We start from the raw sequence: 21,253 nt of genomic DNA, 5'->3' as shown, positions 1-21,253 counted from the left end.
TTTGACTTCACCGGGGTTCGAAATTAGTGCCGCATAAAGCTGTTGATGGTAGTAAATTCAAAGCCCCCTGATGGCCCCTCAACGGACAATACCCATCGGCTCCCGCCCCAAAAACCAGATATTACAATTGAGATGGATCTCCAAAATATTGTCTTCTGGGTGTCTTCACAAATCATCTTCTCCAGTTGTCGCGTAGCCTCGTTTAGGGGCCTTTCAAGTCACTCGTTATCGTCATTCTTCTGTAACAATGTTCAGCGAAACCCTCGTTGCAGTCCTCCTCCTGCTCGAAGGCGTTCACTCCCACCGGCATCATGGATTCCATAGCCATGGAGAATTGAGACGCTCAATCATACATAGCCCAAGGGCAGACGAAGAAGCAGCGAGGCGAGGATCAGACAACGTTTTTGTAAAGATCTCCCATGACCGGCCAATTTTAGTCCCGTCAAGAGCAGATCATCCCCAGAAGCCGGTGGGAGTCGATAACAAAGACAGCCCCATCCAAACCAACAAGTTCTACGCGAACTTCTTCGCAAACAACCAAGACAATGCGACATGGACTCACCCTTACTCGGTCTGGTAGTCCAACGATACCGTCAAGCAGGGCCACGGGTTGTCAATTTCTCATACGGATCGGCGCAACTTTATCTACGGGCCTGGAGAGCCCGTCCAGTCTTTCGAGGATCCATTCTTTGATCAGTCTATCGCGCTTTCGGCGCGGGAACTGCAGAGTGGGACGGTTTTGACTATGGACTCACTAACAGCATTCTCCGCTAATGTCAATCTTGCAACGAGGAAAGGCGCCAAACCGCTTGTCTCATTTCCCGTAGTTCAGGGGATGGCGTTCGTTACAGGCATTTACAACGACGGCACTGTTCTCATTCAGTCCCAAAAGCAGTTCTCAAACATCACCGACCTTCGCTTGAGTCCTCATGGCCTTGGAGCCACAGTGTATGGGTGGAATGCTCGGTTGGGCGATGGGTCGAACTGGTTGATCTACCTTAATCCAACTTTTACGTCTGAGAGGCCAACTCTTCGAATGACCGATAAAGGAACCATTTTGGGTCCAAGGCAGTTCACTGGAACTGTTCAAGTTGCCAAGAACCCAGCAGGCACAGCCGGAATCGACGTCTTCAGCAAGGCCGCTGGAGCATACCCGGTTGGCGCCACGCTATCGGGATCTGTCTCTGGCAAGACTGGAACCTACACCCTGGCGTGGGAAAAGAAGGGGATAAAGCAACGGTCACTTCTCATGTTTGCTTTACCGCATCATGTCAAGTCATTTGACACAAAGACAGCCAGGGGTCTAACGAATATTACATTGGCCAGTACGACCAAGGGGATTGCCACAGCTACGCTTGCGGATGAGTTCACCATGGTGGAACAGGACCTTCCAACGGACATTGGCTTCGATCCGTGGTCACCTCGTCTTGGATCAGTTGGATCCGAGGGCTCAGCGGCAACCGTTTCAGAAGACGCTAAAACAGCAATCATTAGTGCAGCAAAGATCGAGCTTGCTCGGGACATTACAACCCTGACCAACTTGACATCCAAGTATTATGCTGGAATCGCCTTTTCAGTATACGCGAGGGCGATTTATGCTGTCAACAACATTGCCGGAGACACTTCATTCACAGCTAGCTCACTCACCAAGCTTGAGGCTGCGTTTGACAAGTATGTCAACAATCAAGAACCAAACCCTCTATTTTACGACGACGTGTGGAAAGGCCTCGTCTCTTCGGGATCGTACGGCAACAACGACTCCTCGATTGACTTTGGTAACACGTATTACAACGATCATAACTTTCACTACGGTTACTACGTGTATGCTGCTGCAATCATTCCCCACTTTAACCCATCTTGGTTGACGAAGAATGACGGCCTAAACAAAATTTGGGTCAACAATTTGATCCGCGACTGGTCCAACCCATCGACTGAAGACCCTTTTTTTCCTTTCTCACGAAATTTCGACTGGCTTCACGGCCACAGCTGGGCCAGAGGCGTACTCGAGGCGCCGGACGGCAAGGATCAAGAGTCCTCGGCCGAGGATGCCTTCTCGACGTACGCGATCAAGATGTGGGGCAAAGTTATTGGTGACGCTAAGCTCGAGGCCCGAGGCAATCTTCAACTTGCCGTGACGGCGCGCAGTCTCCAGTCGTACTTCCTCATGGCAAGCGATAACGATGTGCAACCGCCCAACTTCATCGGGAACCGCGCCACGGGCATTCTCTGGGACAGGAAGATCAACCACACGACATACTTTGGCGACGAGATCGCCTACATTCAGGGCATCCACATGCTTCCGATTGTGCCGAGCAGCGCGTGCGTACGCAAGGCCTCCTTTGTGCGTGAGGAATGGGACCAGTACTTTGCTGGCAACAAGTCGGGTTCTCTCACTAGCGGCGGTTTCGCGGGCCATGTGTATGCGAACCTCGCGATTGCGGATAAGGCTGGGGCCGTTGAAAGTTACGAGTTCATGAAGAAGCAGACTCCTAGCAGCCCCTACCTCGACGGGGTGAGTTTGACTTGGAACCTCGCTTACACGGCGGCGTTGGGAGGCAGTCTGGGGTCCAACTCTACGCTGAACTCAACAAGTGGAGCGGTCTGAAGAGAGATCCCAGATGTTTGTTTTGAGGTGGTAGTCGGAATCAGCAAAAGCTAGATCTCCGAAGCCATGTTCATATCTTCACCCAAAGGAAGGGCTTCGCGGAGTTGAGATGCGATCTGAACTAGGAAAGTCAGTCGCATGTTCGTGTATAAGTGTAGCAGCTCAAGGAGCAAGATTTGAAAACTTACGAGCAATTTTCCATCTTCTTGAAATTCGTTCCGAGAGCATTTGTATCACCTCCCGTAACAGAGCCTCGGTATCACGACCGTAGTATTTTCCAAGTAGAATTGCCGCTAATCCAACCTTTTTATACAAGATGACTGCAGTGAGAGGCATTCTGTCGAGCTTGAGAATGTCCACGGTCTTCTCCATACGCATCAGATCATGCGCAATGGTAAGAGCCATTTCAAGAGCTGCAATGGACGATTCTTTTACGAAGAAAGGAAGCTCTCCCCCGTCCGTGCATGTCAGCCTCTTCTCATGGAGCTTTATCAGTGCCCTTCTCCATATCAGCTGTTGATCCTTGACGTTGGATTACTAGGGGGTTACCTACAAAAGATAGACGGTTACCACGGTGTACTGGTGCTCCAGTCGTTTCCACGTCATGATCAGGGTTTCTCGAATTTTCTTCTGCACCAGCATGTCGAGCTTCCATGATCCATGGTCAAGGAGTGTCTCCAGTTCGACAGAAGGATCTCTTGTAAGCTGCATAACACTTTGTAGCGCATACAGCGCTTGTATTTCGCTGGAGAAGACCCCGCCGGTCTGAGCATCGTCTGCGGAAAACGCAAGCAGTTGAAACGAGCCGCCGAGATCGAGGCCTTTACTCCACGTCTCATCCTCTCTGGGAAGCATCGTACCGATTCGAGCATCGCGAATGAGTGGTGCTCGTTCAGAATTCCCAGTGGAATAGGAGTCAAGTCTATCGAGAAAGTAGATGGCCCACCATACGCGCATTTTCTCTTCGTTGAACACTGTAGCCGAGTCCAAGGACTGGTGCAGGTTATTGATATAGCCAAGACTGGCACATATTTCCAGGGTGGCGTACGCGTCAGACACGAGGCCTCGACCCTGCTCGTAGATAGCGAGCAGTAGGCCTGACTGAATGGTCTGCAGATGGCCTCTAGAACGTGTTTGTAATAGTAAAAACGATGTTTTGCAATCGTCATAGAGCGATGGTAAGAGAGGTTCGTTGTATGGCGCCGAAGCAGAGGGGATCACCGGGGTGATGAGTAAAATGTGTAAGAGCAGACAAGCGAGCTCGGCAGACGGTCTGCTCTGCAATGATCCTGCTTGTTTACTCAAGCTGACTGGGTGGATGATTGGAATCCATTCGTGGATCGACCTCAAGTATCCATCCACCACTACCTCTATTCCGAGGTCAAGGACTTTGAGCGTGGCGAAAAGGTGTGCTGTTAGCAAGTAGTCATAGTCTTGGCGTCCTGCTAAGATTGGTCCTAGAAGAGAAGAAGAAATCTGATGTTCCTCCTTCTGAGAAGAGCCGTAGTGACATATGCTATTGTGACTATGCGGCATCAGTACTTTTAACTCCTTGTAAGACGACACGCCCCTGCTACTTACTCTATGCACCGACTACAAGCCAGTAGTAGCCGATCGCAACCCTTCTTCTTTGTCGAGCACGAATGGCAAGCGTTCGGAGCCAAACTACCTGTTGACATGCTGTATTTAGTACGGGACTAAGTTATCTCGACAATCGACACAATGAAGCGATCCAAGTGAAGTTCCGGAGCAACCCGCAGAAGACTTCATACTGCGGGTGGTTCCTGAAGAGTCGAGCTGCTAACAAACTGTTTCGGGTTGACCATTGAGCTAGTCCGCCGCTAGTCCGCCGCTGACCCGCCACTGGCAGAGCCAAGACCGGGCCAACCCGCCGGAGTAGTGTCGGACAAGTGAAGTCTGGTGCCAGCAATGCTACGATGTTCCTTCAAGGGGCTGCAATATTCAGCCTGAGACCACATGCACTTGCCATAAAAGGCCATTCCTCCTGATGGGTCATTTAATTTACTATTGAAACCATTGGCAGCGGTTTTTACGGCTCGCCGACGGACTTTTTACAGACCCTGGGGCCAATGCCATAAATAACCCAGTTTTCCCCTTACATACCTTATGCCAAAATACTCGAGGAAGGACCAGAACTGTATTCATTGCTCGCAGATCTATCATAATCATCAGAAAACACTTATTTTCTATCATCATGGCAATTCCAGAGACACACCGCGCCCCATCCCTGTTCATCAGCCATGGAGCAGGCCCCCTCCCACTCATCCACCCAGACTTGGAGGATTTCCGGCAGCAAGTCGCCAAATTGGGCAGCAGGCTCGATGGCGTCAAAGGAATTATCCTCCTTTCAGCTCATTGGGAATCCAATGAGCCCGAAATCACTGCCCTTGAGGACTCTGGTCTCTATTTCGACTACGGAAATGTAGCCGCAGCCCAAGCCCTCGTGCCACCCGAGGCCTACGAGACCAAATACTCTATCCTCGGAAACGCAGCATTAGCCGCGGAAATCAACAAGCGCCTTCTGGACTGCGGATTTCAACCGGTCCTAGATTATAAACGAGGCCTGGATCACGGTGTCTTTGTCCCGCTCAAGATCATGCGATCAAACGCAGACATACCGGTTGTCCAAGTGTCTGTTCTAACTAGGAAAGACGAGGAGGAGGCCACAGACAAGAACCTAAGTCTTGGTCGCGCCTTGGAGTACTTCCGAGACTTCGGGTACACTATCATGGGAAGCGGTGGGTCATACCATGACTTCCTGACCATGAAAGACGTGTTCCAAGGGGCTGGCGAGCTTCCCTCTGGGGCCGAATAGTTTGAGAACTACCTCAAGTCCACGGCGGCAATCTCTGACGCAAGAACTCGCGAGAAGGCGCTTAAGCGCTGGCGAGAAACCCCGTCGAGCTGTGTCTCATGTGAAAGCTGAGGCTGAACACTTTTGGCCGTTTCTCGTTGCAGCTGGCAGCGGGGGAGACACTGCTGGGCAGCAAATCCTCAAGCTCCTATCTCAGGGCGTACCCATGAGCTTCTACGAGTGGTAAACAATGGTGAGGGGTGGACAAAGGTGACTGGTTGGCAGCGCGTGCCTTAGCTCTGGTTCTTGGACAACCATGGCTGTGTACTTTTCATACATTCATACGGAGCCAAGTAGCTTGCTTCGCCAGGGAATAAAATTAAGGTGTTACTTCCAGAGTCCCCACGCGAGGTAGCGGCTGCCCAAGGGGGGGGCTGGCTAAAAGCCTAAGCCCAACTTGTTTGTGCCCCCAATGGCAAACATCCTCACCCCTGCTGAGAACCTGACGAGCCAAAGGCTATCAGGCCAACAGGGGCTTGCTTTCAGCGCTTCCGTGACATATTTACATGATAGAAGTGTTGGCTTGGCAGTTTGGATAAAGCGAGTGTTGGAAGGGGACCGTGGCAAGGCAAGGCAAGGCAAGGCACGGTTCGGGCAGCTGGGCAAATTTGCATCGCTGAGTTCAGTCTCTCATTAATTGATGTTACAGTGCTATTACACACAAGTAAATATTGCACTAAACCGATGTATTGGTCGTTCGTGGGTCACTGATTATGTGCCGTGCGCCGTCGCTTTGAATCGCCCACCTCCCAGAGAAAAGAATTAGATAAAATCATGCAACCTTAGCCCTTGCCCAAGACTTCCATCAACCAATCTCAACAGGTTTCGAACTGATGTAAAAGCCGTTTGATCTCGCCAGTGACTGGGGCGCCTCAACCACCGCCGGTTGTAACCTTGCTGAGTCGCGGTTGTACGCAGGAGGCTGTGATAGTGCCATCTCCTGCAAGTTGTCAAGAGCCTTCTGATGTCGCTTAAGGTACCTGCACCATGTGATGGCGCAGACCACGCAAGTGATCCCGATGACTCCGACACCAACTCCGATCCCAGCCTGCGCTCCGACGGGCAGACCACTACCACCGCCGCCACCACCAGAAGGCTCAGCTATGCTGCTCTGGCTGGCACTGACAGTAGGTGTGCCAGCAGACGCGGTCTGTCCATCACTGACAGTCGTTTGTTGGGTCGAGGTTTCTGTTGTAGGTACAGATGGAAGGGCTTGGGTGCTTGTTGGAAGCTCGGATGGCGTTATTATCACAGTCGTGGCTACTAACGACGATAGGGTCGATGTGGGAATTTCAGGCTCGTCGGTGATGTTGAAATACGCCGAGGACATTTGTTGAAAATCGAAGTTTCCCTGATGAGACGGATCTCCTTCGAATAGCCAGAGAAAGAAGACATTCGACGAGCCCAAATCTAACTTGTTCGTCGCGACTGTCCATGTAAGTTCTTTAACGGGACCTGAGCCATCCTCTGAAGTTTCTATTAGCAAGGCCTGCAAAACTCAATGTCTTTCTTTAACTTACGGATTGAGAATATAATGTCCCCAACGTCTGCGGAGTCGCCAATCAGGGATTGTTGCCAAAGTGCTATTGTGTAGTTTTTGAACTTTGTGTTGTAAGAGATATTCTTTGTTTCTCCAATCCTCCATGTTTCTCTGTTCTGAACGGGGCTGAAGAACTGGGCATAGAGGCAAGGGAAAAGAGAAAGCGATAGCAGGGCTGCGAAGAGCATCTTGGAGAACTGTTTGTTGTTGCGCAATTGTCAAGTCGAAGTGGCGTTGACTCGACCATGAGTGTGATATTGCTTCCTTATTATCAGACTCAGACCGAAGGCTGGCCGTTGCCAGCGGATGCTACGCCCGACCCAGCACTGTGGTTCGGAGGCCCACTGGCGTGTTCCAAACCCTTGTCATGCTTCCAACAGTTGTCTGCTGGATTCTGGACTTCCAACAATCAGCCTGCCACATTGCCCCTGCCTCGCCCTCGAAATCGCGAAGTTTTCCGGGCCAACTTCTCGAGGGCCTGCTTCAGGCCGGCATGGCTGGGTACGGTAGCCCGCCAGTCACTGATCACTCTTCAATTTTGCCGCTCATGCTGCATGCATGCACCCCTGGCATTGCTCTTTACGCTGTAAAGTCTTGTACTGCATTGGCGTAGATCATCAAGAAGACTTCACAAAATACTTGGAACGACGAATACCAGAGTATCTGGAAACATCGTCTAAACTACAAGAAACACAACGCCCGAAGTAAAGGCTTTTGTATCTATAGGATTTAGCTTCAGTTACCAAGAGAGCATGGCGGTCCCTCAATGGTATCAATGTTTGCTCTCGGCCGAAACAGGGTCTACCCCTGACCCTGAGATGTGGCTTTCTGCCAGTCAAGGATGTCGAAAAGGGTCCAATCATAACGCGAGAAAAGTTGCCGCCCAATTTCTTATCGACCGCCTCCTTGCCGCCGTCATTGAGGACTCAGCGCGGACTGCGGAATAAAACACGAACCAACTGCCTCGTATTGCCAAGGTGCTGTGATGGGTGGTGCATCCAAAGTCCCAACCAACGCCAAGCCCTTTCTAAAAGGCAAATCAGCTTTGAGCGTTTTCTGAACTGTTCCCCTTTCTTCCCCCATCCCAAGATCTGCTACCTCGGGTCTGGAAGTGCGATGAACACCTGGAACAAAGTTGCCTGTTTGCAGGGCTGAGAGCATATACCGTAAGATTGGAGGAAGATCCTCTGTCCTTTCTGAAGCTGTTCATCCTACCAGTCAGTAAGCAACCAGGTGGATGCTGGTATTGCCGTTGGGGGTTGGCTGAAAATTGCATTGTGCCCCCTCTCACCCATCCCGCCGCCGGCCGAGATTTTTAATTAGACAACCCACCATGCAGTCGGATACGGTTTGGCTTCCCAGCTGATTGTCCTCTTTCTTTCATAAGGCTTGTCCCCCGACAGATTCACTCCGCTTGGTGTTGTCTTTAATACTCTCATTTGCAAATTTCTGGCGTTCTGCTTCTCCTTTCCTAATGCACAAAACGAGCAGGATGCACTTTCTACCCATCAGGCCGACCTCCAAGAGGGACCTGTGCATCATCGCAGCAATCTTTGTCACGGTTGTATTATTCCTGCATAACCCGTTCCCTGACCACCTTATTCGGCCGGGAGGCAGAGGTTCAAAAGCTTCATCAACAGGTTTGATGGGCGCGATCCAAAACAGCACATTAGGCGTGAGTCCTCCCAAGCGCTGGCTGGAGGAACCACAATCTCACACTGATATGCCTGTAGTTTGAAAAGATTTACGTCGTCGGCCTTCCAAGCCGTACAGACCGCAGAGATGGCATGATACTTCAGGCCGCGCTGAGTGAGATTGACATCAACTTTGTTGACGGTGTGCCCGGCAACACCGTTGCTGATAAAGCGATACCAAAGACAAGCGAGCATGATCGCTTGCATGATGGTGCCATAGGCTGCTGGCGCGGCCACATGACTGCGCTCGAGGAGTGAGTCGAGTTCACGCCAATTACACAACACTCAGTCCACTGACCATGTCCTCAAGAATCGTTCGTCACAACCTATCTTCAGCTCTCATCCTCGAAGACGATGTCGACTGGGATATCAGAATCAGGCAACAATTGCATGACTTTGCTCTCTCGGCTCAGACCCTTACTCAGCCCCTTCCTGATGGACCTTCAACCTACGCGGACCCAACATACCCGAGGCCAGTTGAGAACTCGCCAGAGGTCGTCCCAGATATTCCTTTTGATTTTCTACCAGCTACTGTAGCACCGAAAACATCACCGTACGGAGACGACTGGGATCTGCTTTGGATCGGCCACTGCGGAATGCACTTCCCATTCCGAGACAATAAGAGTATACCGAAAGCTCGTATCATTCGCTCCAACGACGTAACAGTCGCTCCCAAGAAGAACTTATGGACATTCAACATCCCGTTCACTCTGAAAGAGACATACCCGGAGCACACGCGGGCATATCACCATGCCCAGGAGGGTGTCTGCACGCTAGGCTACGCGGTTAGCCAAAGGGGAGCAAGGAAGCTCCTACACGAGGTGGCTTTGAAGGATGTCAGTGAGGCGTACGACATCCTCCTGAGGTTCTTTTGCGAGGGCGCTAAGGGGCGGAAACCACACAACTGCTTGACGACGCAGCCGGCTTTATTCCACCATCACCGGCCTGCTGGCCCCAACAGTGCGATGAGCGACATTGGGAATCATGGTGACGGTTTCAGAGATGTTAGTATGACGGATATGGTGAGATGGAGTGTGCGTCTGAATGCCGATGCGCTTCTCGAAGGAAGGGCGGATTTCGTTGACCAATACCCTGATGATAAATGAGTTAAGATACTAGAGTCTTTGTTGCTAGCTGGCTAGACTATGATTAGAGTATGCTCTGCCAAGATAGATGTATGACTGTATCACAAAGCGAGGTAGCAAGTGGAAGACTTGTATGGTAGAAAGTGGCTTGATTCCTCTAAGTGGAAGACCCGTATGAGGGTCCTATCTATATACCGTACAAGACGGGTAATCGGCTTGTGGAAAGCGGTATCGTACGGCAGTAACCGGCAGCGCCACGTGTGGCGCTGCGACACACCCCCTCAGTCGCGCCCGTGTGGAACGAGGGCGCGGCTGCAATACGATATCGTCAGATTCCAAAACGATCTGTAGTGAATGCGGTAAGTACAAATGAAAAAGTAAATAGTCGTGGTTGTTGTGTTCCGTTATAATTGGCCCCTGGGTGTGCATGGCGATGCGTTCCGTACATCCTGTAGGTTGAGAAGTGCTCGGAAGTGTTCAAACTTCGCTCGTGGTAGGTTTTTCGTAAGTCCGTCTGCTGGCATGTCATTCGTTGGCATGTAGACGACTTTGAAGCTGCCCGCTGCGTGCTCTTGTCGTAACCACATATTCTGGATATCGACGTGGCGGAGTCGGGTTGAGATACGTTCCCCTTCCCCTACTACGAGACGAATCGTTTGCTGATTATCACAGTACACGTTCCAGACGTCGCCGAGATCGAGGGTGATATCCCTGAAGAGCCTCTTGAGTGCCATCGTCTCTTTCGCAGTATGTTCGAGGGCCAGAAGCTCTGCTTCTGTCGTAGACGTAGTAACAGTACTTTGGCGCGTCGCCTTCCACTGGACGACTCCGCCGAAGAGGAGGAAGATGTATCCCTGTGAAGATCGACGAGTTGAGTCGTCAGCGAACGAAGCGTCACTTGCTGCGAGGAGGACATGAGCGCCGTCTTCCATTCCGTAGCGAATCGACAAGTACGCGGTGTGGTAGAGATATCTGACCACTCGTTTGGCAGCGCGGATGTGAGTTTCGCTTGGATTGGTAAGAAATCTTGACAGCAGAGATGCCGCGAAGGCGACGTCGGGTCGGATCATTATTGACGTATACAGGATTGATCCAACAATCTCTTGGTAGAGCTTCACTTCAGCCTTGGTCGCCGTTCCCTCGTTCGGTACGAAGTCGACCATCGGAAGAGGGGTGGCCGGTGCGAAAGCGTCGTCGAGACCGAACCTTGCTGCCATTGCTTTGATATACTGGTCGTGGCAGAGGTAGATGTGCCCGGCAGCACGATCTCTTGTGATACGAATGCCGAGATACGAGTTGGCTTCGCCCATGTCCTTCATCTCGTAGGTATTCTTCAGGCCGTCTATTATTGCATTCCCGAGGTGTTCGTCTTTCTTATGGTACATCACGAGGATGTCATCCACATAGAAGACGACGAATACCTTCGAGTCCGTCGTCCTGAAGATGCACGGGTCCTCCTTGCACTGGACGAGGCCTAGGCTGCGGAGGGTTGATGAGAACTCTGTGTACCATAGTTGGGGGGCATCCCTCAGTCCGTACAGAGCGCGTGTGAGGGTGGCCACCATGCCATGGAGTTTGTGCCCATCAGGCAATTCGCAAACGACTGGTTTGCCTGATGGGTCTCGTTTCGCGTTAAGGAAAGCGTTGATCACGTCGAGCAGCCTAAGCTCGAGGTCAAACTTCGCTGCGAGAGCGATGGTAACACGAAACGTACGCGCCGCAAGAGTTGCGGCGTATGTGTCTTCAAGGGGATCCTTTGGTTGGAGATCGCCTCTCACGCAAATTCTCGCTTTGCAGCGTGAGAGGTAGTTGTCTGTATCCCACTTGTATGAGAACACCCACTTGAGAGGGAGCGGTTTAGAGTCGCCCGCGTCCTCTCTTCGTACGACCTTCCAGGTGCCCTTTCGCTTCAGCTCGGCAATTTCTTCCCGTGCTGCTGCGAGGAACATCTGTTTGATGTCTTCTGGGAGCTTATGAAGCTCTCTCCAAGAGTTGGGAGGTCGTACGGCGTGGTCTCTATGGAGTCGAACGCTTAGTGGAGGCAGAGGTAGTCGGCGTTCGATCCGTCTTATGGCAGCAATCACCATGGAGTGAAGGGTGAAGTGCCCGTATGAGGCTTCGTCTCGTGCTTGCTGCTGATCAGGCAGGAACATCGAGAGAATGGAGTCCTCGTATCGCTCGCCACGAAGGAGCGTGAAGAAGGCTTGAGTTGACGATTCACCCCCTGAGTCTACGGTGCGAGATTTCCGTTTGGGTTGGTCGACTATTCCGTGGAATCGTTGGGGAGGTCGTTTGACTCTTTCGCTTCTTCTAGTTGGGCCGCCGTCTGAGTGCGCGCGCTGCACGTCAGACGTCGAGTCTGGAGGTGGGATCTCGGTTCCGTCGCGTGGCCGCGCGAGGTCTTGAGAGGCTGACTCTTCCAGCTCGTTCTGTCGGGAGTGACCCGTCTCGTCGTCGGAAGGAGAGCTTCCGCGGACGTAAATTACATCTTCAACCAGTTCTTCTACGTGCCCTGGCTCCGACACGTCGAACTGGCCTTCGACGTCTTCTCCATCGCGAGGTCCCACTGCCCGTTCGCTTTCGTGTTCGGGTACCTCGTTCAGTGAGAGATTTTCGGTCAACTCGGCGAGAGGTTGTACGTCCTCAGGGGCCGGTGTTGACTCGGGAGTTAGGAACCCTGTTTGCCCTCGTTCCGCCTGACCATCGTTCGAGCGGACAGCGTCCTGTACCGCTTTCTCTATTGGCAGGGGATGAGGGGCTTCAGCTTGCGGCTGTGAGGGTGTCGTGTTGGAGGTCAGTTGGATCGTTCTGATTACTCCGAGCATGTCGGCGAAGGCGTCGGCTACATGGTCCTCTTCTTGTATGACGGAGACCACGTTTTGTGCCTCGGTTTGTTGGATCGCTTCGCTGGCGTCGCTCTTCGTATAGAACTTCGTCTCGTCGAATCTGACGTTCCGTGTGATGACAACCCTTCGCAGCGCGGGCACCCAGATCCTGTAGAGGTTGTGCGCGTTCTGCACATACCCTACGAGGTATCCGATATGGGCGCGTGGTTCTACTTTGAATCTTCTTCTGTTAATTCCTCTCTCTCGTTCGCTCATGAGCGGGTACGCTCTACAGCCGTATGCGTAGGTCCAGCCCCAGTGTGGTCGCAGATCTCTTGTGAGCGCCGCTGCGTACGCTGGCGCCCACCACCGGAAGTACTGTCGGAACCAGAGTTCCTCTGTCTGAATTGGAGATATCCAATCGTTCCGTTGGATTGGACTCGCATTGTATGTGTATATAGCTGCGAATCCGACTTCTGGCCACAGCTCGTATGGTAGACCAGACGAGTCTAGCATCTTGACGATCTTTGTGATGATCTCAAGGCCGGTTCGTTCGCCACTGCCGACAGGTTCCTTCGTGTTGGGTGGAGGTAGCTCGAGCTCAATCCCTTGGTCTGCTGCCCAACGTTCGTACTCTGTACTTCCCTTGATCCCAATAACCGCAGTTTCGTTGTCTGACCTAATCTTACAGATCTGGAGGCCTCGCTGTGTGCTGACCCATGCCTCAAAGCGTCTTAGGATGGTAAACACCTCGTCGTGGGTCTTCTTCGCGAGTGGGCTGCCGAAGATACGTCCGGAGTACTCGTCTCGGATGAGGAGGAGCCATTCAGAGCCGTCAAAGCCTCTGGTGAAGTCAAATAGGTCCCATGAGATGCGGTAGTACGGTCTCACTGAGCGTCGTTCTGACGTACGACGCGATATAACCTGGCTGGCGTGTGCTCTCGCGCAGTGCTCGCATTCAATACGAGTAGGACCACGGATTCTCACCCCCCGAGTGTTGGTGGCGAGGTGAGAGAGCGCTTTAGGGCCTAAATGTCCGGTACGAAGGTGCCAAAGCCATCCGTCGTCTACGCGGTCCGGTGGAGGCTGACGGGAGGTACGGAACGAGGTTGAGAACACGTCGATTCGCGTTATTCCCGCGAGGCTGACTGGTGGTCTGTCACGTATCGTAGGGGACTGTGGACAGGGGGAGATCGGCTTGTATTGCAAGAAGACTAGGTTTCCTTCACGCTGGAGTTTGAGAATCGTGTTGTTCTGCTTCTCCATCGGTCCCCAGCGCAGCGAGCAGTCGAATCCCGTATACCAGAGACCGCTCTTTTGTCTAATCAGCCCTTCCGACGCGATGTTGACGTGGAATCCAGGCACATACGCGACGTCCTCAAGCACGAGGTCGATGCCGTTCAGTACGCCTTTCATCACGCGCGTGCCGTATCCCTCGATGGGGTACGCCGTCGTTCCGGACTCAACAAAGTGCGTGTCTCCTGGAGGCTTGAGAGAGCCTGGTTCGAGCAGGGATTTGTCGTTCACAAGATGGGTTCCTCCGCAATTATCCAGTACAGTAGATTCGCGCAGTGGGTGAGCGGGTTGAATCGGAGTCGAGAATACGCCAAGAGACGAACCTCGCACGAATGGGGTTGAGGCTACTAGGGATGAGGAAAAGTCGTTCCGTAAGATCGTAACTGCAACAAACTTTGTTGGCATGCTTTCGGTGGTAGATGACTCGCTCCCCTGTCCCTTGGTCCACCCCTTTGCTTTGATTGTCTTGCGAAGATCGGCCCAATGCCCCTTTTCGACCCGCTTTCTGATAGCTGCTCGAGTTTCGTCGCTCAGAGTTCCTCGGAATGCCGCTGACTTGCCGCGGTAGGCGTACTCGACGAATCCGCACTCGGCCGGGGTCCATGGGTGTACATTACGCTCGCAGGGGCACTTCTGGTTGGGTCTCTTGTTTGATCGCTCTGTCTGATTGCCAAGCGTTGCGTATGCCCCTGTCGCTTTACGGAGCTTCGGCGGGTCTGTCCGTAGGAGGTCTCCGAGAAGGTCCGCGTACTGCTTCAAGGTCAAACGGACTCCCGTCTGAAGGCGCTCCTGTTTGTGGATGTCGTTGAGCTCGCTGGTTGCCCAGGATGTGGCGATTCGCTGCTGGACGGCTCGCAAGAACGTCTTGACCGCGAGAGATCCCTCAACCTCTGGTATGGAATAGGCCTGTCCGTTCAGGAAGGCGCCGTACCACTCGTTTAGCCAGGTCATTGGGTCCACGGTCGACGCTGCGAGATTCATCGCCTTGAGGTATCGTTCGCGAGCGAGATCCATGGATACGTCTTTCGACGGAGCGAACCTGTCCTTGAGGGCCTGTATCGTCTGGCGTAGCTCAAGTTTCTTGTCTCCATTCCTGTCGGCGAGCTCAGCTCGGATGGGCTGGAGGATATCCGACGCGACGGTAGCCTCAACCCATGCTGACAGTAGGTTCAGATCGTTCTTTTGCTGCTTGAGATCTCCGTTTTCGATCGCTTGGTTCTGAATGAGGAGGACGTATTCGTTCACGATGTTGATATGACTCGTCTGGTGTGGAGGTGATCTAGCAGGTTCTGTATGGCCTGTCTTGTCTGCGAGTTGATCGTAGTCTGCTTTCGCCTTAAGGAATTCGGCTTCGGCTAGTACGTTGCGTTCCTGGACATAGCGGTCGATTGACGGAAGTAATCGTACTAAATTGATGCTGTCGGTGCCGTCGGGGTCGATATATTTCCAGACGGCTCGTTCGCGAGCCGAAATGCGAAGGGAATTCCACCACGGAAGCCAGTCCTCATTGATAGTCATAGGACTGTTGAGCTTCCTGGTGGTAGGGAGCGAGACTGTAGTCATTGTTGCGTGTACGATGGTTTCGTTTTGTACGAGAAGGGGTATGTGAGAGAGAGAGTAGGCACTTGCAGCCTGCTTCACAATAGTAGGGGTTTCTGTTGCTTGTGGTCAAGTCAGAGCTGGGCTCATAACTATTACAAAGCGAGGTAGCAAGTGGAAGACTTGTATGGTAGAAAGTGGCTTGATTCCTCTAAGTGGAAGACCCGTATGAGGGTCCTATCTATATACCGTACAAGACGGGTAATCGGCTTGTGGAAAGCGGTATCGTACGGCAGTAACCGGCAGCGCCACGTGTGGCGCTGCGACAGACTGAAAACGCAGTTGCCAATGCCTATTGTTCCGCAAAGTCTAAGTCAAGATGTCTCTATGTCGGCGCAGGCTGAGCGCACGCGCATGGGCCCCACGGAATTAAGAGATTTTGTGAACACGAAAATGAGACGGGTTCCAAGATAACAACTCCTAGCAAGTTCGAGTGCTTTGTAAAAACTTTGACTTCATGGATACTTGATTCAAAACCCTAGGCCCTTGATTGCGCTTCGAAAAGCCGCAGGTAATTCATGTGAGCACTGAGTTCTGATGCTAGGATATCTCTACTCCTTGATTACAGTCCTTCAACTCCCGAGTCCCCTGGAGATTTGGAAGTGAATTCTGAGGATTGTTCGGTACAGATAGAATCGCTCCAATTCCAGGCTACATAGGATGTACTTCTGTGCTGGTGACGCTTCTGTGCTGGTGACGCTGACGGGCTGTTGAACGCCGGTTTGTATGCCTTTGGGGAAGATTCCGTGGAAGGCGCTGATAACTCATCACATATTCAAGTCGGCACGTAGTTGAGAACTTGCATTTCATGAGTACCGAGCTCTCAGCTGAGAGCTCTTCAGCAAAAGAGTTGTCGAAGATCATGTAGCACGATGACTCTTCTCTAAACTCAAGTAGAAGAGAAATAAGTCCTAGTTCGAGGATACAGAAACAGATCATACATGTGCATGTGTCCTCTATAACATGAGCGACTTAGAGTAGCTGAAAACAAATAAGACTTAGTGAAAAGTGTCAGGCTTGTGACTTGGTCGGCAGAAAGTTTGTCACATCAGAGCCCTGTTCCGCGCCTGCCTCCTTTGATCCCGTGCAGATCAGAACTCTCATGTCAGTCTACGTGACAACCTCTACCCGCCATGGTAGCAAGAAAGTTCGCCTACATGTATTGTCAGATCGACTACTTTCGGTCGATTTTCCCTTTCTCTGCATGTTAAGTATTGCTTGATTAGACTGGACTTCTTCAAGCTTCGGCCTCTGTGCCCAAGTAGCTGGCTGTCTATTTTAGGAAATTCTGTGTACCCCTAGGTACTCAAGCGAAAAAAGTATGCTTAAAAGGATTTTCTCGGGTTCGAGTCTCAAGAAAGAAAATAATTGCCTTCGCGGAACAGTTCGATCTTGAAATAAAGAATCCCATTTACCGCTTGGAGAAATGATCGCCTCTGATCTGTCCTGTGGAACCATCGGGGCGACAACACGAGAAGGATTGCATGACATCCCCACTAAGTGCCGTCAGCTTCCGTGTCTAGGCAGCAAAACGGCTCGTATTTCACCGCTGAATCTGCAGCCCTGTTCCGCCTGACAATTGCCGCCTCTGTGCCGCGCTCTAGTGCGATCTAAGGGGTTTAGATGTATAGCAATGATGTCACGTAGTATCCGCCATTGGCTATTGACCTGTTCCTCGTGGCTTTAGGATACGGCTTTTGCATTCTGATTCCGGTCAATGCCAATAACTCACACCGTCCACTCCAGACGCATAGGAAAATTCCCTTTGTTTTCCTAGGTAGAAATTTAGCGAAGGAGATTTTCTACCTGACCGACTGCCTGAGAAACCTGATGGGTTGGGACTTTGGTTCTAGCGCGGGCAATTCATCGGGCAAAAGACAAGGTATGATCGCTCGACGGCTGAAATGTTCCTGCAGCGCCCTTGTCTAGGCCGACCAAAGGTCCACGGAAACTATGACAGCACGGACGGTGTCGGGAAGTGAGGACCGAAGCAAACGAACCACTAAACTGCAAGAAACGAGATTCTAGACCTGCAGCTACTAGGGGTTGCCATGGCTCTTGTTCTGAGTATTTAAAAGCAATACGAAAAGACCGATCGTACCGGAATTCAATGAGCCAGACCACCCTCGTTTCTCTCGCAATCGTTTGTTCTTGCACGCTGTCAATCCGACTAGTGATAACTATTCGCTTCAACCAAACCTCCAAAATGCAGCTCTCCACCATTCTCGGCGCCTCTTTCGTCGCCGCGGCTTCGGCTGCCCTCCCTCCCATCAACTTGGGCTACCTCAGCTACCCCCACGGCAATCTCTTCGTCGCGTGGTCCCCTTTCACTCCCACAACGACACAAGAGATCACCGACGTCTGCGACACCCGTGGCGCCGTCAAGGGCACCGCGACGTGGACCACCATCCGCGCGTACAACACCTACGTTTTCAAGCCCATCTGCCGCAACCCCTTCAACGTCACCGACGCTGTGACAAACACCACATACTACAACTTGGAGCTGGCATGCGTGGACGATAACATTCCCCTTTACGCCAACCCTGAGGTTACCGCGGTCGTCGATACGAAGACGAACAAGACAGTGGAGACGTGCGTCCCTGTCTCGCTGAACGGCCAGTCTACATACGGAGCTTGCAGCGATCACTTCAGCGGAGTTTCGTACAATTTCGCCTGCTCGGCTTGATATGGAACTACCGTTGGGAGACAGTGGCCTTTTAAAAATGACTTTGGAACGATGGATGAGCATTACTGCATGGGCGTGCACGGACTTTGCATAGCTCGGGGCTTCAACTGACTTCTCCACCTCGTCGACGAGGTTGCTGCAACTTATTAATGAAGGCATGAGAGCGCGCATACCAATAGAAATCAGACACATACTTATCTTATCGAAATTATTACTTTTCTCAAGGTGCTTGAAGCTGTGTTTTTGACATTGGAGAATCGACAATTGGTCGTGCCAGATACTGATACCTTATATCATCCAAAGAGACTGAGCGGCAACACGCAGCGCTGCCGCTAAATCCAATCTAATAAACCGACTTTCAAATAAAGCAATCAATTGAGGCTATTCTCAACAGTCAAATAACCAATCCTAGAACCCTCCGATTTGATAGATTGGATTGATTTGACTATATTTCTTAGTAATCAGCCATATAGCCAATAAGACGCCACTATCGCGAACACTTACTCCTATCGCGTATTAACTTGCTTTTTTTATATGTAGCATTATTAATTCTTATAGCTTCGCGACGCTTCTTTTTACTCCCTTGATAAATTCCCTCTTCAGGCTATGCTTCTAAGTGATCTGTGACTCCTGGAGACCTCGATCTTAGGTATAAAACGGCTAGACTTACCCTCTCTCTGCCTCACCATTTCTTCCTCCTTATGCCTCCTCAACAGTCAATATCCACAACATTACTAAATCTTCCTACTTTTATCATAATAGCCTCACCAATACGTTACCTCCCTCCTTAAATACTCCAGGGATAGCAGAATACTTATGGCTAACGAGGGCATTTATAGATGTTATCTCCTACCCCCCTAACCACTAACGCTCTCCAACAACTTCACCACCCTCCTTAAGTTACTACCCAGGTTGCTAATAGTCTCTCTACCCTTTTGCCCTCGAACCTATCGATCACCGACCTTCCTATAATTATCTGGTATAATAAGTGATATATTGTGGAGGAGCAGATTGCTCGGAAAGGGGGCAGACCTAGGAAAACGTAGATCAAGGACCATGGATTCTTCCTTGTTAAGCTAGGCCTTGCTAGACCTACTTCTACCTTCTGGTGTTATCGATGATATGACGAGAAGGGGAGGCCAGAGTTCTACTTAGCTGCTACTTTTTCTTCCGCTATAGACCACCTTCGTAGGTATATATATCCTCCTATTGATTACATCCTCTTGTTAATGACCATGGCTAATACGTATAGATGCCACTACGTTACATAATGGGACCTATTATTTGGCGAGTTAAGTATAGAAGAGACTCTTTATAGGTCTGAGAACCTCTCTACTAGTCGGAAGAAGAGGAAGGTCTCCAGTATACCTAAGGCGAAGATCGGTACCATCAGGGATCTCTGCCTCTCGATTATCATCATCAATGACCTCTCCTTTTGCCACTTCCAAGACGACTTTGTCCAACACCTCCTACGATTCCACGATTCATCCCTAGTTAACCAAGTACCTTGGGGTAGGACTGCGATGATAGATCATCTTCCTATCCTCTTCGCAAGGGGTCAGACCTACGTCAAGGCTAAGCTTCATAACGCCCTCACGAGAATCCATATTGGATTCGATCTATGGACATCACCTAATAACTATGCCTACCTTATAGTTACTACCCACTTCCTCAACAACCTCGGTCAACAGCAGTCTCGCCTTATCGCCTTTAACCATATAATTAGCGACCACAGTGGTCTCAACCTCTCGAATAACATTTACAAAACTCTTTAATAATGGGAGATCACCGGCTAAGTAGGTACTGTTATTGTCGGAACGGCAAGGCTGATAAGGAGCAATGGGCAGGTATCGTGGGCTGGCTGGCGCCTGCCCTAGGCGAAGTGGGACAACTGGCTTAGTCACCACGGCCGGTTAAGGTGGGGCAACCACCCAGGCCGTCACCACCTACTTCGACCGACCCCTGCCCACAATGTAAATAGGAAGAAGAACAACAACAGCAATTATCACGGACATCGTGTTACGAGCTGGACAAGGCAACCAACTGTGGCACAAAGCAAAAGCTTCGATAATGATGACTCCGGCATCATTGTCCCTTGTTCTGCATTATATAGCTACGCGCCCACAGTGACAAGTTGCGGCGGGCGTAACACATCGACGTGATTGTTGCCGAAGATACACCCTCATGAGGAAATGTATCACGCCTGTGATACCAACAATACCAACAGTTATATATAATAATGCTAGCAATAACGATACCTAGTTATATCTCTTTCTTATTTAATAGACTCTACCCCTCTATAACTTACAGCGATTATTAGGCTAGGAGAATAAGGTATTATAGCCATATCCTTAATGTTACGAGCTGGACAAGGCAACCAACTGTGGCACAAAGCAAAAGCTTCGATAATGATGACTCCGGCATCATTGTTGTTACGAGCTGGACAAGGCAACCAACTGTGGCACAAAGCAAAAGCTTCGATAATGATGACTCCGGTCATCATTGTCCCTTGTTCTGCATATATAGCTACGCGCCCACAGTGACAAGTTGCGGCGGGCGTAACAATTGTCCCTTGTTCTGCATTATATAGCTACGCGCCCACAGTGACAGGTTGCGGCGGGCGTAACACTTAACCTAGTAATATAAACCCTTCTTTTTAATACGGATCGTAAGATATTCGAGGCTAAATTACAGTTTTATTAAATTATTAATTATAAAGAGGAAGATCTTAGGCTCTAAAGGAAGACTAGACTTATTAATGAGCTTTGAAATATTGACACAGTCTCTCTGACAGAGCCGTCTCTGACAGAGGGGGTAGGACTGTGGCCTGACCGTGTAGGTACGGGCAGGAGAGTGCGAAATGAGCAAAGCGATTGAAGCACGCGCAGAAGAGCAAGCGAAAGAGCAAAGCGAAAGAGCAAGTGAACGTCAATGGTAGGTCATGGGTGATGTGTGTCTTCAAGGTTGACCCCCTTATGTGGAGGGTCACGGTCAGACCGTCTTAAGTACAGAGGCCACGCTTATCACGTGACCGTAGCACCAAGTGTG

The 21,253-nt window shown here is 51.0% G+C and overlaps 6 protein-coding genes across 6 annotated transcripts; 4 read left to right on the top strand and 2 right to left on the bottom strand.

Annotated features, from left to right (window-relative positions):
- Nucleotides 1–247: 247 nt before the first annotated feature.
- BDP81DRAFT_473725 (family 81 glycosyl hydrolase) lies at nucleotides 248–2,794 on the top strand (the record flags this gene model as incomplete). The annotated part of the gene is made up of 2 exons (XM_060594665.1): nucleotides 248–469; nucleotides 581–2,794. The coding sequence occupies 2 exons, from the start codon at nucleotides 248–250 to the stop codon at nucleotides 2,603–2,605; spliced, it is 2,247 nt and encodes a 748-aa protein (XP_060442126.1). The 3' UTR covers nucleotides 2,606–2,794.
- Nucleotides 2,795–3,154: 360 nt separating this feature from the next.
- Nucleotides 3,155–4,284, bottom strand: BDP81DRAFT_494835 (uncharacterized protein; the record flags this gene model as incomplete). Its single annotated transcript, XM_060595393.1, has 2 exons — nucleotides 3,155–4,130; nucleotides 4,187–4,284. 2 exons carry the CDS (start codon nucleotides 4,282–4,284, stop codon nucleotides 3,155–3,157), a joined length of 1,074 nt encoding a protein of 357 aa, XP_060442125.1.
- Nucleotides 4,285–4,776: 492 nt separating this feature from the next.
- Nucleotides 4,777–5,848, top strand: BDP81DRAFT_433929 (Extradiol ring-cleavage dioxygenase, class III enzyme, subunit B). The gene has a single exon (XM_060590907.1). It carries the CDS (start codon nucleotides 4,821–4,823, stop codon nucleotides 5,439–5,441), a length of 621 nt encoding a protein of 206 aa, XP_060442124.1. The 5' UTR covers nucleotides 4,777–4,820; the 3' UTR covers nucleotides 5,442–5,848.
- A 437-nt stretch (nucleotides 5,849–6,285) lies between these two features.
- Nucleotides 6,286–7,208, bottom strand: BDP81DRAFT_396900 (uncharacterized protein; the record flags this gene model as incomplete). The annotated part of the gene is made up of 2 exons (XM_060588251.1): nucleotides 6,286–6,947; nucleotides 7,001–7,208. 2 exons carry the CDS (start codon nucleotides 7,206–7,208, stop codon nucleotides 6,286–6,288), a joined length of 870 nt encoding a protein of 289 aa, XP_060442123.1.
- Nucleotides 7,209–8,512: 1,304 nt separating this feature from the next.
- BDP81DRAFT_396899 (uncharacterized protein) lies at nucleotides 8,513–9,820 on the top strand (the record flags this gene model as incomplete). The annotated part of the gene is made up of 3 exons (XM_060588250.1): nucleotides 8,513–8,695; nucleotides 8,754–8,968; nucleotides 9,025–9,820. The coding sequence occupies 3 exons, from the start codon at nucleotides 8,513–8,515 to the stop codon at nucleotides 9,818–9,820; spliced, it is 1,194 nt and encodes a 397-aa protein (XP_060442122.1).
- Nucleotides 9,821–17,725: 7,905 nt separating this feature from the next.
- On the top strand, nucleotides 17,726–18,205 carry BDP81DRAFT_452124 (uncharacterized protein; the record flags this gene model as incomplete). Its single annotated transcript, XM_060592717.1, has 1 exon — nucleotides 17,726–18,205. One exon carries the CDS (start codon nucleotides 17,726–17,728, stop codon nucleotides 18,203–18,205), a length of 480 nt encoding a protein of 159 aa, XP_060442121.1.
- Nucleotides 18,206–21,253: the final 3,048 nt, after the last annotated feature.

The sequence above is a fragment of the Colletotrichum phormii genome (genome assembly GCF_030913505.1).
Source record: "Colletotrichum phormii strain CBS 102054 chromosome Unknown BDP81scaffold_17, whole genome shotgun sequence".
Classification (NCBI taxonomy): domain Eukaryota; kingdom Fungi; phylum Ascomycota; class Sordariomycetes; order Glomerellales; family Glomerellaceae; genus Colletotrichum; species Colletotrichum phormii.
This window is presented reverse-complemented; position numbering and strand designations above follow the sequence as displayed.

Excerpts from the sequence above, each read along its gene's own strand:
- BDP81DRAFT_433929 (XM_060590907.1), top strand. The coding sequence starts at position 4,821 with ATGGCAATTCCAGAGACACACCGCGCCCCATCCCTGTTCATCAGCCAT.